Source organism: Bos taurus, chromosome 13 (genome assembly GCF_002263795.3).
Source record: "Bos taurus isolate L1 Dominette 01449 registration number 42190680 breed Hereford chromosome 13, ARS-UCD2.0, whole genome shotgun sequence".
Classification (NCBI taxonomy): Eukaryota; Metazoa; Chordata; class Mammalia; order Artiodactyla; family Bovidae; genus Bos; species Bos taurus.
The window spans coordinates 22,726,745-22,739,826 of NC_037340.1; the positions used below are offsets into that span (position 1 = coordinate 22,726,745).

The 13,082-nt window shown below is 44.9% G+C and overlaps 1 protein-coding gene across 3 annotated transcripts; it reads right to left on the reverse strand.

Annotated features, from left to right (window-relative positions):
• Positions 1 to 330: 330 nt before the first annotated feature.
• SKIDA1 (SKI/DACH domain containing 1) lies at positions 331 to 12,704 on the reverse strand. Of its 3 annotated transcripts, none has more exons than XM_025000947.2 (4): positions 12,175 to 12,704; positions 7,948 to 8,040; positions 5,377 to 6,206; positions 331 to 4,491 (listed from the first exon to the last, which is right to left on the reverse strand). In XM_025000947.2, the coding sequence occupies exon 4, from the start codon at positions 4,379 to 4,381 to the stop codon at positions 1,613 to 1,615; it is 2,769 nt and encodes a 922-aa protein (XP_024856715.1). In that variant the 5' UTR covers positions 4,382 to 4,491; positions 5,377 to 6,206; positions 7,948 to 8,040; positions 12,175 to 12,704; the 3' UTR covers positions 331 to 1,612. The 3 variants fall into 3 exon arrangements, with proteins under 3 accessions (XP_024856715.1, XP_024856712.1, XP_059748898.1); XM_025000944.2 differs by having other exon boundaries at positions 331 to 4,494; XM_059892915.1 differs by having other exon boundaries at positions 331 to 4,494; positions 4,602 to 6,206.
• Positions 12,705 to 13,082: the final 378 nt, after the last annotated feature.

Sequence of the window (13,082 nt, forward strand, 5' to 3'; positions counted from 1 at the left end):
AATTTGTCAGACTAGGGGAGGTGGACCCAAAATTATTAAATTTAACTTTCATCAAAATAGCAAGTGATCTCTGCTTCACTTTCTTCAACCTGAAACTTTTTGCACTTGATTTGTAATAAGTTTGTGAAGTTTTGTTGTTATTTAGGAAGAAACCCACCAGTGGTCTGCACAGAACCTGACTGGCCTCGTCACATGGTATTACAACAAAACACTACACCCAATAAATGCATTTCTTTCAGGCAAAAACATTACAAGTGAAAATGTCAACAAAACCATTCATTCCTGTTAACTGTTCTTCAATCTGGAATAAGTAGAAATGTATGGAACCAGGAATTTTAAACAGTGTTTTTAATTGAAAATAAAGCTAAAGCATGCTTTTCAACAGTGCAAATTTCCATAATTTTGATTTACTGCTTCCATCATCACAACATAGTACACCAGCATGGCCCTTACCAAGGGCTAGACCCTAACCATTTGCATGTTGAACTACTTTGATTTTAAGTGCAAATATAGATAGTCACCTCTGATTGTCACTTGCAGTAGAAACTCTCCTGCTCTATACACAGGATGGTCTGAAAACAGAAGTTTAGAGAGATGCAGAGAAAGTAAAAGGTAATAAAATCCAAGTGCCTGAGTTCTGGTACCAAAAAGCCCTGAAATAACTGTTATTTTTTATTTGGGGTATTCGAACAATTCTGATCCATTTTCCTTTTCTTGGTTGCTTTTTTACTGCTCTGTCACTATAAAGAGTCAGACCATAAAATATCCTGCTATTATGAGAAATATTTTAATTGTTTTGCAACTTTGAGGAGTCATGTTCAGACCACAAGGTAAGCAGGACAATAGTAAGAGTCACCTAATTTAAAATTCTGGGTGAGGACGAAAAAAGGACTTTTGCAATTGCAAGGAGTGGCATAAAAGTAAAATTACACCCTTTACAAAAAAAAAAAAAAAGAAAAAGAAAAAAGACAATATTATATTTACTTTACTCGATATATGTGAAGTAGCTGTTACCAGCATTCATTCAGGACTCCCCAATATTTCCAATCAAAAAAAAAAATAAAATAAGTGCAACTACTCTTGGAGAGGAAATGAGGGGAGAAAAAGAAAAAGATACCCCACAAGAAACTTCTTGCTACTTCACTGTGTAACCATGTAACCAACCTAACAAACTTTCACTGAATTAACAGTTACACTTTTAGGTCTGAAATCTAGTGCATAAACTTAATGGCTCATTGTAATATTTATTATTCAACCTTTTGACATTTATTTGTAGCAGTTGAATTGAGGTACCGGGTGCATTATTAGCATTGAAACAGTAAAGTGTTCCAGCTCTACCGTAATAACTGAGTTTACTTGAGTCTTTAGCCTGAAGTATAGTCTGTGGAATGTAAACCAACCCTTCTCCCACCCCTCCCCCACCCTACTCCAAAAAAAAAAAAAAAACAACCCCGCAATGGAAAAAAAAAAGTAATCCGATTTCTGTCTTCAAAATGCGATAAACCAGGACTCCAAAAGAGGTGTAACACATTAATGGACTTGTACAAACCATCCTGTGCAGTTTACAACAAAAGGAAGGTATGGTTCAAGAAAATATCTTCCAAAAACGCTTTTATGAATTAAATTTCCTGAATTTGTGACTAGGTGGAAGAGGTATTGCAGAACCGCCCAGCTGCCATTTCCATATAGGATGGGCCTTGTGAGGAGGTTGGGAATCCTTAGTGGTGTTTAAGGAATACGCCGGCCACAAATCCCCATCCTTCCCAATAATGAGTGATGGTGGACAAGGAAAATTTGCCATGAAATTAAATGGCCTTTTCACTGCTGATGCTACATTGCTGGCTACCTTTTTGCGTCTGTTTATAACTGTAAAATCATCCAGTGTTCCTTCATGTGTCTCAGTTTTACCTGTAGGACGAGGACTTCTAGCTGATTTCAGATTTGGTTTGACTGGAGGTGTCTGAAGTACAGGTCGCTTTCCCAGTACTAGTGTCCGGTAATTTTTCCTCACCCTGGCACCAAATTTATATTCCCCATCCTCAGGTTTTGGAGAACCTAAAGTGCATGAAAGGCCCTGACTCTGAGCCAGTGGATTTAAGGAAGGAGTTTCTTTTTCAGGGCATGCAAAACCTTCCTTGGCTGTAGTTAACAAGGCGTCCTCCTCTTTACTTTCAGTCACACTGTAAAACTCACCCTTTGTATCATTGCACTCGCACTTTAGCTTATTTGTAATAAGGTCAGGTTCATATTCTTCATTAGCACTACTGTCTTCTACTTTGATTTTAATATTGTGCAGAAACGGCAATGTCCTGTCGCCGGTATCAGTACAGGCATTCTCGGCTTTAGTTGTTGCTGCGGCTGTATCCACCTCGGGATAAGTTGGTGAAGAAGAGGGCAAATCCGTAGCAAATTCAGTACAATGAGGGATTTTGGAATCTTTTTCTGAATTTGTTGCTGCTCCCGAAGAATCATTATTTAAGAACCTAGCAGCTATTGTGTTGTTATCTGCACAGTGTGTAGTAGGAGTTGCTTGTAGGCATTTCCTAGCCTCTCGGAGTATTCTTTGTTGTGGAAATGCATTGTTTGTCTTTGGGCTAGGTGAAGAGGCCCCCTCTGCCAGGCAGTTAATTGTCAGGTCAGTTCTCTTTACAATACTGGAAATTTCAGATTGTGGGAATGTAATCTCAGATACCCTATCGTTTCTTATCTCTGTGAAACAACTCCCCAGGCTGGCCGGGCAGTACACCGGAGACGCTTTGGGGGCCCAGCTCTGCAGATTCCACTCCTCGGGCGACTCCGCTTTGACACTACTCTTGAGATCGGGAAGTCTGCCGGCATCCTCGAAAGCAGCGGGTTTGGTTGCAGCGGCGGCGGAGGCCAGATGGTACAAGAAGTTGGCCTGCGCCTGCACGCTGGGAGGCTTGCAGAAGCTGGTGCGCCTGAAACGGATGCTCTGCACTGACACTTGGCTGGAGCCGGAGCTAGAGTCCGACTCCGTGGACGAGTCCTCCTCCTCCTCCTCCTCCGAGCTGACTTCACTGGAATCCGAGGCCCCACTGCCCCCCTCCTCCTCTTCCTCCTCCTCTTCCTCCTCCTCTCCCTCCTCCTCCTCTTCCTCCGAGGACACAGAGTTGCTGGAGCTGGACACACTGGAGCCAAAATCCGAGTCGTTGGCGGCATGGTCCGAGTAGGAGCTGGACTCGGAGTCGCTGCTGCAACTCTCGGGAAAGCTTCCCAGATGGGGCTGCGGCCGGTGGTGATGAGGGGGATGGTGATTCGGCTGCGGCAGCTGGGCCCGGTGGTGGTGGTGATGGTGGTGGTGGTGGTGGTGGTGGTGGTGGTGGTGGTGGGGAGGCGGGCAGAAGCCGTTCACCAGATGAAACCTTTCCAGGCAAGTGGCCCCGGCGGCCGCTGCCGCCGCCGCTGCCGCCGCCGCCGCCGCCGCCGCCGCCGCCTTGGCTTTGTAGGACCTGGGCAACAGCAGCAGACGGCGGGCGCCGGCGTGCGGCGCGAGCAGGCAGTCCTTGGCGCCCCCGCGCTTGCGCTTGCACCGGTAGGTCAGGCTCACCGGGCCTCCGGCGCCCGCCGTCGCCGCTGCAGCCTTGGGCTGGGGCCCGGCCGCCGACGCCTGGTAGTAGGCGGCGGCGGCGGCGGCAGCGGCGGCGGCGGCGGCGGCAGCGGCGGCGGCGGCCGGGTGCTTGCTGCACAGCAGGCTCCGAAAATAAGCAGGGTCCGAGTGGAAAGCGACGTAATTTCCCTGGAGCGGGGCAGTTTCATAGTTTAGAGGGGGTTTGCAAGGCGAGCGCACGAATTCCGGGTAGTGCGAGCCCGGGTATTTGCTAAAAATCTGAGGTAGATGGGCGGCTGGGCGCGCGGCGGCGGCGGCGGCGGCGCCCGGGCGCGGGGACTGCGCGCTGATTGGCAGGGGCCGCGCGGCTCCGCTCAGGCCCCGCCAAAGTTGGTGCTTGTCCTTCCAGAAAGCCGGGCGGGGGCCGGCGGCGGCGGCGGCGGCGGCGGCGCGCCCTGGCGGCGGCGCCTTTGTGGCCAGGGCCCGGCCGACCCTCCTGCGCTTGGTCTTGAGGACGCGCTCAGTTTTGCAGGAGGTGTAGAGCGCTTCCACGTCTTCCCGGGAGATGAGCGTGCATTTGGCGGCGTGGAAGGCGATGCTGTTGATTGCCTTGAGTTTTCGCAACTCCTCCAGATCGCAGTGGTGCTTTTTCACTTTCAGATGATCCATGCGCTTGTGCACGGTCGTCCTCGGGATGTTTTTCAGCAGATCCGTGAAGACTTGGGAGAGGGCAAACATTTGCTTTCCTTTAATGATGAGGTAGCCGAGCCTCACGCCATCCACCTCTTCAAAACCTGACTTCAGGTCTCCCATGTCGGGCACTAAACGATCCCCACCATTTGCAGTAAATATATACGTGACGCATACATACACATGTATGTATGTTAATCCTCCACCAGATGCTGCGTGTGTCTCAAGGCATCCTGCTAATAAAATAACAAAGACTGTTATTCCCGGCGAAGGGAGTGCCAAACTCTAGGCGAAATTATTGGGGAAAAGAAAAAAAAAAAAAAAACTATGAAATTACACTGACTTGATTCTTGCTTTTTTTTTGGTTTTCGTTTTTTTAAAAAAGAGGGGAAAAACCATCCGGTTTCTGCTTTGCCAGTGTGTTGGTCTAAGTCCTCGCTGCAAATCAGTACCTGGGCCCCTCTATTCCTTCCTTCTCCATTGGAGCACTATGATAATGGAATGTGAAGGAGAAAGAGAAAAGACATGCAGCTGCTATTCCCGCCGCTGCTTTAGCTACAAATAAAATGACAGAGTGAAGTGAGCTCGTCCGGAGACACCTTCATCAATTAATTCCCCTAAAGCCAGCGCTGATTGGACACTCCTGACAGGTGATGCAATAAAAATTGATATTCCACCCCTTCCCCCCAAAATCTCCCACTAATTAGCATACCCTTATACTGCCACCTCCCCTCCCAAAGTAAATAATACAGTCGGTATATAAATCTTTCCATTAAACTATCGGAGCTCAGAAACAGCCTGACTCACAGACTTCATCAGAAGCAGTGTGTGTACGCTTAAAAAAAAAAAAAAGCCTTGTATATTCGCCTTTAAAGGAATATTGCCTATTTTTTGCTTTATTTGAATTTTACCGCTATAGCTATTATCATTTCAAAGAAAAGCATTTTTAAAACATTATCAAGCCTAAATAGATATATCCCACCCCCCTTTTCCTTTGGAAAATGGAGCTTAAGCGAAACGTGCAGAACAGCTTGGTATTTCCCTTATGGGAGTGGGGGAGCCCGGCTGGGAGCTCCAAAGTTAAATCCGCGCGGTGAACCATCCCAGTACAGACTTACGTTTTGAATTTCTCTCGATTTTCCTTGTTTCCCCCACCCCCCAAAATGCCTTTTTACAACCAGAAACAAAGTTATTTGACCAATGAAGCAGTTCAAGGCTCCAGCTCCGAAACACTGTAACAATTCAACTGAATTTTGGTTCTCTGCTGGGGGGTGGAGTGGGGAGGAGGTAGTTTCACGTCAGACCCATAACAAAGCATAGATAAGCCAGAAATGTGTACACTTTTCGCAATTAAGCAGGCTGGATTGGAGGCAGGATGGTCCTAGAGTCCCCAGCACAGCCTTAGCCAGGGTCCTGTTCACAACAGGTCAGAATTCCATGGAGCAGATTGCTTCTGTAGCAAAGAAAAGAAAAGGTAAACCGCCCAAGGTGCTTCCAGAGGTTTTACGTAATAACGATGAAAAGAAAGTGCTGATGTATGATGCAGACTATTTCAGTGGTCTGTGATGCTTTTGGTTGGTAGTTTAAATGAATCTTCCACAACTCCCATTTTTTCCATGAAAGCCAAGCATCTGCTTTTTTTTTTTTTAAATCACTTTGGATGAATATCAATATTGTTTAACCTCTTCTTAGTCAAATTAAAGCATATTTTGGTGTCATTTTCAAGGATATCCAAAATATTGCCAAATGAGAGCAAAGGTCTTCCCAGTCGCATCACCACGATTCCAAGGCAGTTTGTTGGCTGCTTTGCAAAATTCGGCAAAATCTTCTTAACTGTTCGGTGTTTGGAACTACAGCATGAATGCAGCCCAGGCATTTATATGTTTCCTTGTTCTTCCAAAAATAGACACATCCGTGTGGTTAAAAGAATAAACGGATATTTCTAAGCCTGCAAGAAAAAAATTGTACAGTAATTTCTTCCTTCACATTCAAAAGTTCCAGCTTCCCCTGCTCTGGTCTGACTAGCACAAGCAGGTATGGCTCAAAGAGAGAGGGAGAGAGAGAGGGAGAGAGATTAAAAACCGAAGAGTCAGACACACAAAAAGGTAGTTTGCATGAAATCTCGGCCATGGTTCCCCACCCCCACCCTCATCTTTCTTGTAATTTCCCAGGAATTTTGAAGAGAATTGGGAATTTCAAGAAGTGCATCCGGAAATTAAGGAAGTCTATTTAAGAGAGTCTGTAACTCAGAGGTTGGGATTTGAAAAGTCAGCCCTGGACTACTGTTGCACTCAGCACAGATGTAATCGCCGCTCTTCAACTTAATCAATGTGTGTACAAACCGCGATGTCTAGTTCTTGCCTTTGAAATCTAAGGCTAGCATTTCCATCCAAGAAATCAGAGCTACAGCAAATTACATTTTTGTCCCTTGAATGAGAGAAGGATCATTGAATGGATCTCGTGATATTTCAGGCTTTAAACGTAACCGAGAGGCAGCAATGAACAATGCCTCGTCACAGCTAATACCATCCACCGAGTTGGCTTTCTTTTGCATCTGGATGTATCACACCGCGTATTTCTTTCACTTTCGCAGGAGGCAAAATGCAAGAGGTTTAAACAGAAAGCAAAGTTTCCAGGAAAAGCAGATGCTGGTGTTTGTTTTTGAAAGTAGAATGAGCAGAGTCTTTCTATTGCCAGCGACAATAATGTCGTTTTAAAATTTCTCCTGATGCACTTATATACTGCCAGCCCTCTTCCTCTCACCCCACCCCGTTCAATTCCCCTCCCCCAGCTTTAAGATTTCCACCAAAGAGTCAAACAGCCAAGAAATAGTAAACTCAGAAAAAGCCTTTGAGAACACATTACAAAAGGTTGGCTAGAGCGTCTTTTTTTTTTTTTTAATTTGGCCAGGTAGTACTAGTTGTTCTCGATTTCTATTGAGATTTTCACACACACACACACACACACACACACACACACACTCACAGTTCTATTCCTCCTGCACAAGGCTATGTGATTTAGTAACCATTTCAAAATCACCTTTTCCTCTCCTTCCTCCTCTTTCACCTTTGAAATACTGGCAATATGGGTGGTTTTTAAAACTAGCAGAATAGTATGTTTTAAACTAAAGTTACAATCTGTTGGGTCAAATGAAGAAAAATAAAGGCCAAGGGATTTGGGAACTGGATCTATATATACAATTTATGTGAGTATGTTTGTATGTGCACTCAGATACCTTCACATTTATACATTTTTAATACTCCTATTACACACCTTTCTTCTTGTCTAATACATTCTTTTGTTCCTTTAACTTCCCCATCAGTGTGTGTGTGTGTGTGTGTGTGTGTTAAGGCGTGAGCGTGCACATTCTCGCATGCACATGCACACACACACAGAATGTGACAGACAGCTTTCTTGTGGCCATCAGCACACGTTGCATATCCGGGGTCTTCTCCAGGCACATTGGGGGTCGATCCCTATAAAAAGATCTAGCTGAGGCCCCTGAGCGCTCACACATGAAAGGCAGGGGACTTTAAGATGGATTTGCATGCACACAGGGGATTTCGATCAATAGCTACCAACATTTATGGCTTAGATTATTAATGTGAAAGCTGGCCAAAAGAATGGGGATGAAAAATTAAAGGTGTCTGTTATCAATTATGCTTAAAGTTATGCAATAATTTACTTACTTTGCCTGGATGTGCAGATCCAGATGTATAAAGTACTGTTCTTCAAAAGCCAGGGGGTTCCTTTGATAAATATGTTGACCATGTCAGCCGCCTCTACAATCAAAGATGAACCCTATTCAGATGATGGACTGTATTCAAATTATTTTTTTTTAAAAAAAGATATATCAACTTCTATGTTTCTGAAGCACATATACATATGTGGGGTGGATATGCCCAAATTAACATTTATGTGGATATTCATTTCCAAGGGTCCAGGGAATTACTTAACTGAGAATTTAGGCATATATATGATATGCACTGAGTTTGTTAATTAAATGCAATTATTTACTCAGGGAGGAATGCATAATCTACACACTATCATAAAAAAGTATTTTAGCTTTGAAAACAAAGCTGTTTGCTAGAGGAAAATCCTCTGTGGCAAATACAGATAGAAATATATTAATGTCCACTTACTTCTGCATTTGTTGTAAAAAATCAGCACTTTCAGTTTTTAAAGTGATGGGCTATGAAGATATGAACATATTTGTCTTTACTTATCCTGTGTGAATGTGCTAAATTTATCTTCAAAGGTTCTATTTTGATTTATTTTCACTGTATTTTATGTTTAAATACCATTGCAATTCAGTCTGACCTCTTTCCTATGCATCGAAGTAATGCACACGGCATTTACAGTCTTTTAAATGGTTAGCTGGGAAATGCAATAGCAATTTGCAGATGTAGTTTACTAATGGGGAAAGTTCTTTTGAAAACCTGAAGGAAAATCTAAGAGTACTTTTGCATTTCTACACTACAATGTCATATAATTAAAGTATTGAAGAGCATTAAAATAATCCTTTCCCTTCCCAGCCTTCACTCATACATACATAATTTAAATGAGGAACAACCCCCCCCCGCCCCCACCCCACCACCATCACCTAACTCTTCACCATATACATTTGTTTTAGTGATTGCTGGCACATTTTGTTCAAAGTGAACTCAGACAGAAAAGACTAGGGAACATCACAAAGGCCTCCACAATGTAAGTACACTGGTTAGAAGAATAAAAGAATTCCCTTGTACTGTTAGCCAAAAGTAACTATAATAAAACATAACAAAGTCTAAAATAATAATAAAGACTCATATGGCTGAATTAATTGAGGATATAGGACAATGAAATCCTGTGTGAGAGTCAACGGTTCCTTACCTAAATTTATGTCTTTTACATGTTCTCTACTTTTGGGGAGGGGAAAATGAGAATGAAGGAGGAGGAAATGGCTAACTTGAGGATCAACTTAAATTATAACTTAGTACATTTTCTTTAATTTTTTTCTTTTTTGTCTCATTCAAACAAATCAGGGCAGGTCTCCAAAAGGGCCCATCCTTCTGTTCTTAGGCATCTGAAAATCCTGTTTTTAACAGAAGTTTGGGACACAGAGTATATGCCATGTTGTCTACTGACCCATAATCAAAATGCGGTGACCTTCTACCCTTTTTTTGCCCCCTGACCCATCTTGAATTCAATGCAGCCTTTATAAATTTGCAAATCCTTGGAGGTAGAGGGGGTTTTGTGAGGCTTTGTTCTGAAAAAGCCCTAAGAGTGTGCTTTCTAAATTAGACAAAGGTAGAGCAACAAACTCTGGGGGACAAGATTTTATACAGGTGAGCCATAGGCGACTCTTCAGATAACACATATTGCAAGCCAAAAAGCAGTTATAAATGTGGGAGACAAGAAGGTTACAGATTACGTCAAATTAGAGTATGGTACAAATCACTTTCATGATGTAAGAAATGGTTAGGCCACAATCTTCCTGCTCTCCTCATCTCAAGGGCTGTGGGGGACCCTAGTGATCATGGAAGGAATGGGGTGGGAGAGGAGTAAAGAGAGAGGGGAGGAAGGCTGGGAGGGAAAAAAAGAAAGGAGCAAGACCTGATCTGAATGTACAGGCACATTCCCTTATCTTTTCTGCTATCAGCCAGTTTAAAGGACACCATAATTATGATAGTGATAAAACAATGCTTGCTTATGTGTGCTGAATAAATAAAGAATGTTTACAGCTCAAGAATCTTTTAATTCCAATTAAATGCTATCAAAGAAAAACCACTTTTCCTACTGCAACTGCCTTTCCCCCAATTATCTTGTTTTGTTGCAATATTTTCCTATGAGACACCAGGGCCTCTTACAATTGATCATGAATGTAGGAAAAAAATCTGAGAAAGTATAGAGTTCTGTGTTGGTGTATTCAATAACCCACAAACCTCAAGATCCACAGTTTATTTGGGATACCCTGATTTTTGTTTATTTCCTATTTCCCATCAGGGAGGGCCAAATATGTAGGAACTGAAGTGATGACATTCAGTGTTGAGGCCTACCTATGGGCTGCTTAAGCCACACTGAAATTCTGAGCACCCTAGAGGGGAGAAGGGAAAGATAGGCATGTGAAGCCTGATGATCTCTGGAAAGGGAATCCTCTGGTTCTGTTCCCCTGGCTTCAGCCCAAATTCTTCTAGGAGCACTGGAGCCAATCACTGTCTTCCACTGCTACAGCTACTGGGTGCACACAAAAAAGCGGGAGATCAAAAAACTCCAAGTTCGCATTTATGGATACACAAGGATCATTTCGTATTCATGACTTCAACAAATCACATTATAATCAGATTTTAAACAAGGTTTGGGGAGTAATGCCCACCAGGCTGGACCCTAAACACTAACACATATCACATGCTAGCCAGGAAAGCCACTTGTTAAATTTTGGAATCACAGGGTGAAAATTGTCTTTCAACTTTGAAAAGCTCACTTTTTGCTTTAAAGGCCAGTTTTTACACAAATTCATTTCAAGCAAGTGCTTCTCTTTAAGTCATTCCAAAACGCTATAATTCAAATCTCTGTTTGCTTCCTTTCTCAGTTCCAGTAGTGTTTTGAAAAAAACACATGGCATAACAAACATTATGGAAAACCCACTCCTTCCGTTAAATGTCCTTACAAACCTGCCTTTTTACTCCATCTGTCTAAGCAGCGCATTGCTAAGCAGAAACTTAAACAACATACACACACACACACACACACACACACACACACACACACACACTTTCCTCAAAGAAATATCTAGTATTTCTTGGCATATTCTTTTGGTGATGTGGTACAAAAATAGAGTGGTAAAAATTTTCAGAGGATACCTAAATTCCCTGGATGCTTGCGGACCCCTTTCCTTTTGAAAGTTTAGAGCTTCCAATACCCTCAATTCTACTGGCAGAATTAGGATGGACTTAGAGGGTCCTAAACGTGACCGATTCACTAAGGCGGGGGGCTACAGCTTGCAGCAACGTGCTCGGCAACTTAATCCTACGCTAAAAGAGGGCAGAGAGAGAAAAAGAATGGAATACAAACTCTCCCGACATTCGTAGTTACTTTCAAGGTGGATTGTGTATTTTAAGGCTGATGGGAACGTCTGGTTTGGGGAGCAAAAAGAAGAGAAGGTAAGTGTTTGTCCTTGTATCAACCAGTTCCTAGAGAAACAATGAAAGAACAAAGGGAACCACTTCTCCATCTGAACATTTTCTGAATCTCCCTGTTTCAAGCCAAAAAGCCTGCGAGGGGATTCGCTTTACTCTACCGTAAGCAGTTCTTGCCAGGCTTGCTGAGCTAAGAAAGAGAGAAAAGTTGAGCAGCAGTGTAAATATAGACTAAATAATAATAATAAAGACTTGCTGTAGGTATCGCCAGAGCTCCAGCCCCAGCAACTTTAGAAGTTGCTAAATGCAAGAAGGGAAAGCCCAAGAAAGAACCTTTACATTACAGATTTCAAACTGTAAAGTCATTTAAATAGCTTTACTTGCTTTTTGGAAGGATTTCTGCGCACAAAATGTGAAGGTTACTGTCTATGGGGAAAGAGCGGCGTACTGTTCAGGTCGAGAAATGTTCTCTATTTCTATGTGGAAAATAATTTTGTTCAAAGCAAAGGGGATTCAAGTATTGACGCTACTGTTTGTTGATAGAAGAAATGGCAGCAGTGGTTGGGAAAGGAGAGTCGTATATAAATGTATTTGCTTTGGGGTACAATGGTTATCGGCAAGTCGGCCTTTGTGGGTCTGTGTGGCTGAATAAGTGACCGAGTGCCATCGGCATTATATAAATGGATCGGTGTGTGTGGGGAGCCCCCCAAAGCCGGCGAGCACGTGAAACACATTTTTTTACTGCCCCCCCAGCGGCGACCAAGCCCCCTCCACGCCACCCCCAAATCCGTATATTACCTGCCCAGTTACAGTGACACATGTTTATGTTTATAGTCCTGGTTTGTAGTAGTGTCAAGAGCCGCAGCAAGGGGAGGGGGAGGAGAGAGGAGAGGGAGGAGTAAATGCAACCACCCCCACTTGTTGTTAAAGCAAATTTACTGCGTTATTGCAAGGCCGGTACGGGGGGCTGGGAAGTGAGTTGAGAGGAAGGGTAGAGTTGGGTAGTGTGTTGGTGGTGGAAGGCGGGGGTGGGGTGGGGTTAGGAGATCCGGGATGGAGCTCCTCTCTCCAGCGGCCCGGGAAAAGCAGCTCGGTCAACAGGGGAGCATGCTGGCGCGGTCGAAAACAAAAAGGTTCCTCCTGCTCGCTGCGTTCACGTGGGGGGCTCTGCAAGCGGGGCTCCAGGGCCCTGACCTCTGACCCTGGCTCCTCTCCGCGCTCTCCCGGTGCCGCACGGCCACTTTTTACCCAGGATCCCTCGCGCCGATCGCGCTCGTGCCGAGCTCGAGTCCTTCTTAATCCTCCATTCCCCGATTCAGTCCCCTCCCCTCTCCCTACTCCCCCCCCGCCGCTACCCCACACCCCGCCGCCGCCAGCCCCGGGGGAGGATTCTCCGGCAGGGAACCCCCGCCCCACCCCCACCCCGAGAGCCCGGGCCGAGGCGACCGCAGTCGGGCCGGGTGGGGCGGGGAGTGCAGAACCGGCCTCCCCTGCTGTGCCGGGCCTGCGGGGGAGGGGAGGGGAGGGGAGGGGAGGGGAGAAGAAGGCGGGGGAGGGGACCCGAAAGGAGGGGGCGCGGCGGCCCGGCCCCACTGCCCTGCCGCGGCCTGGACCTGTTGACTGCTATTGGTCCGCCTAGTCCTGCGCCCTCTCCCAGCCCGCCGCAGCCCCGGTCCTTCCGCGGAAATGTGGGGAGGAAATAAGGA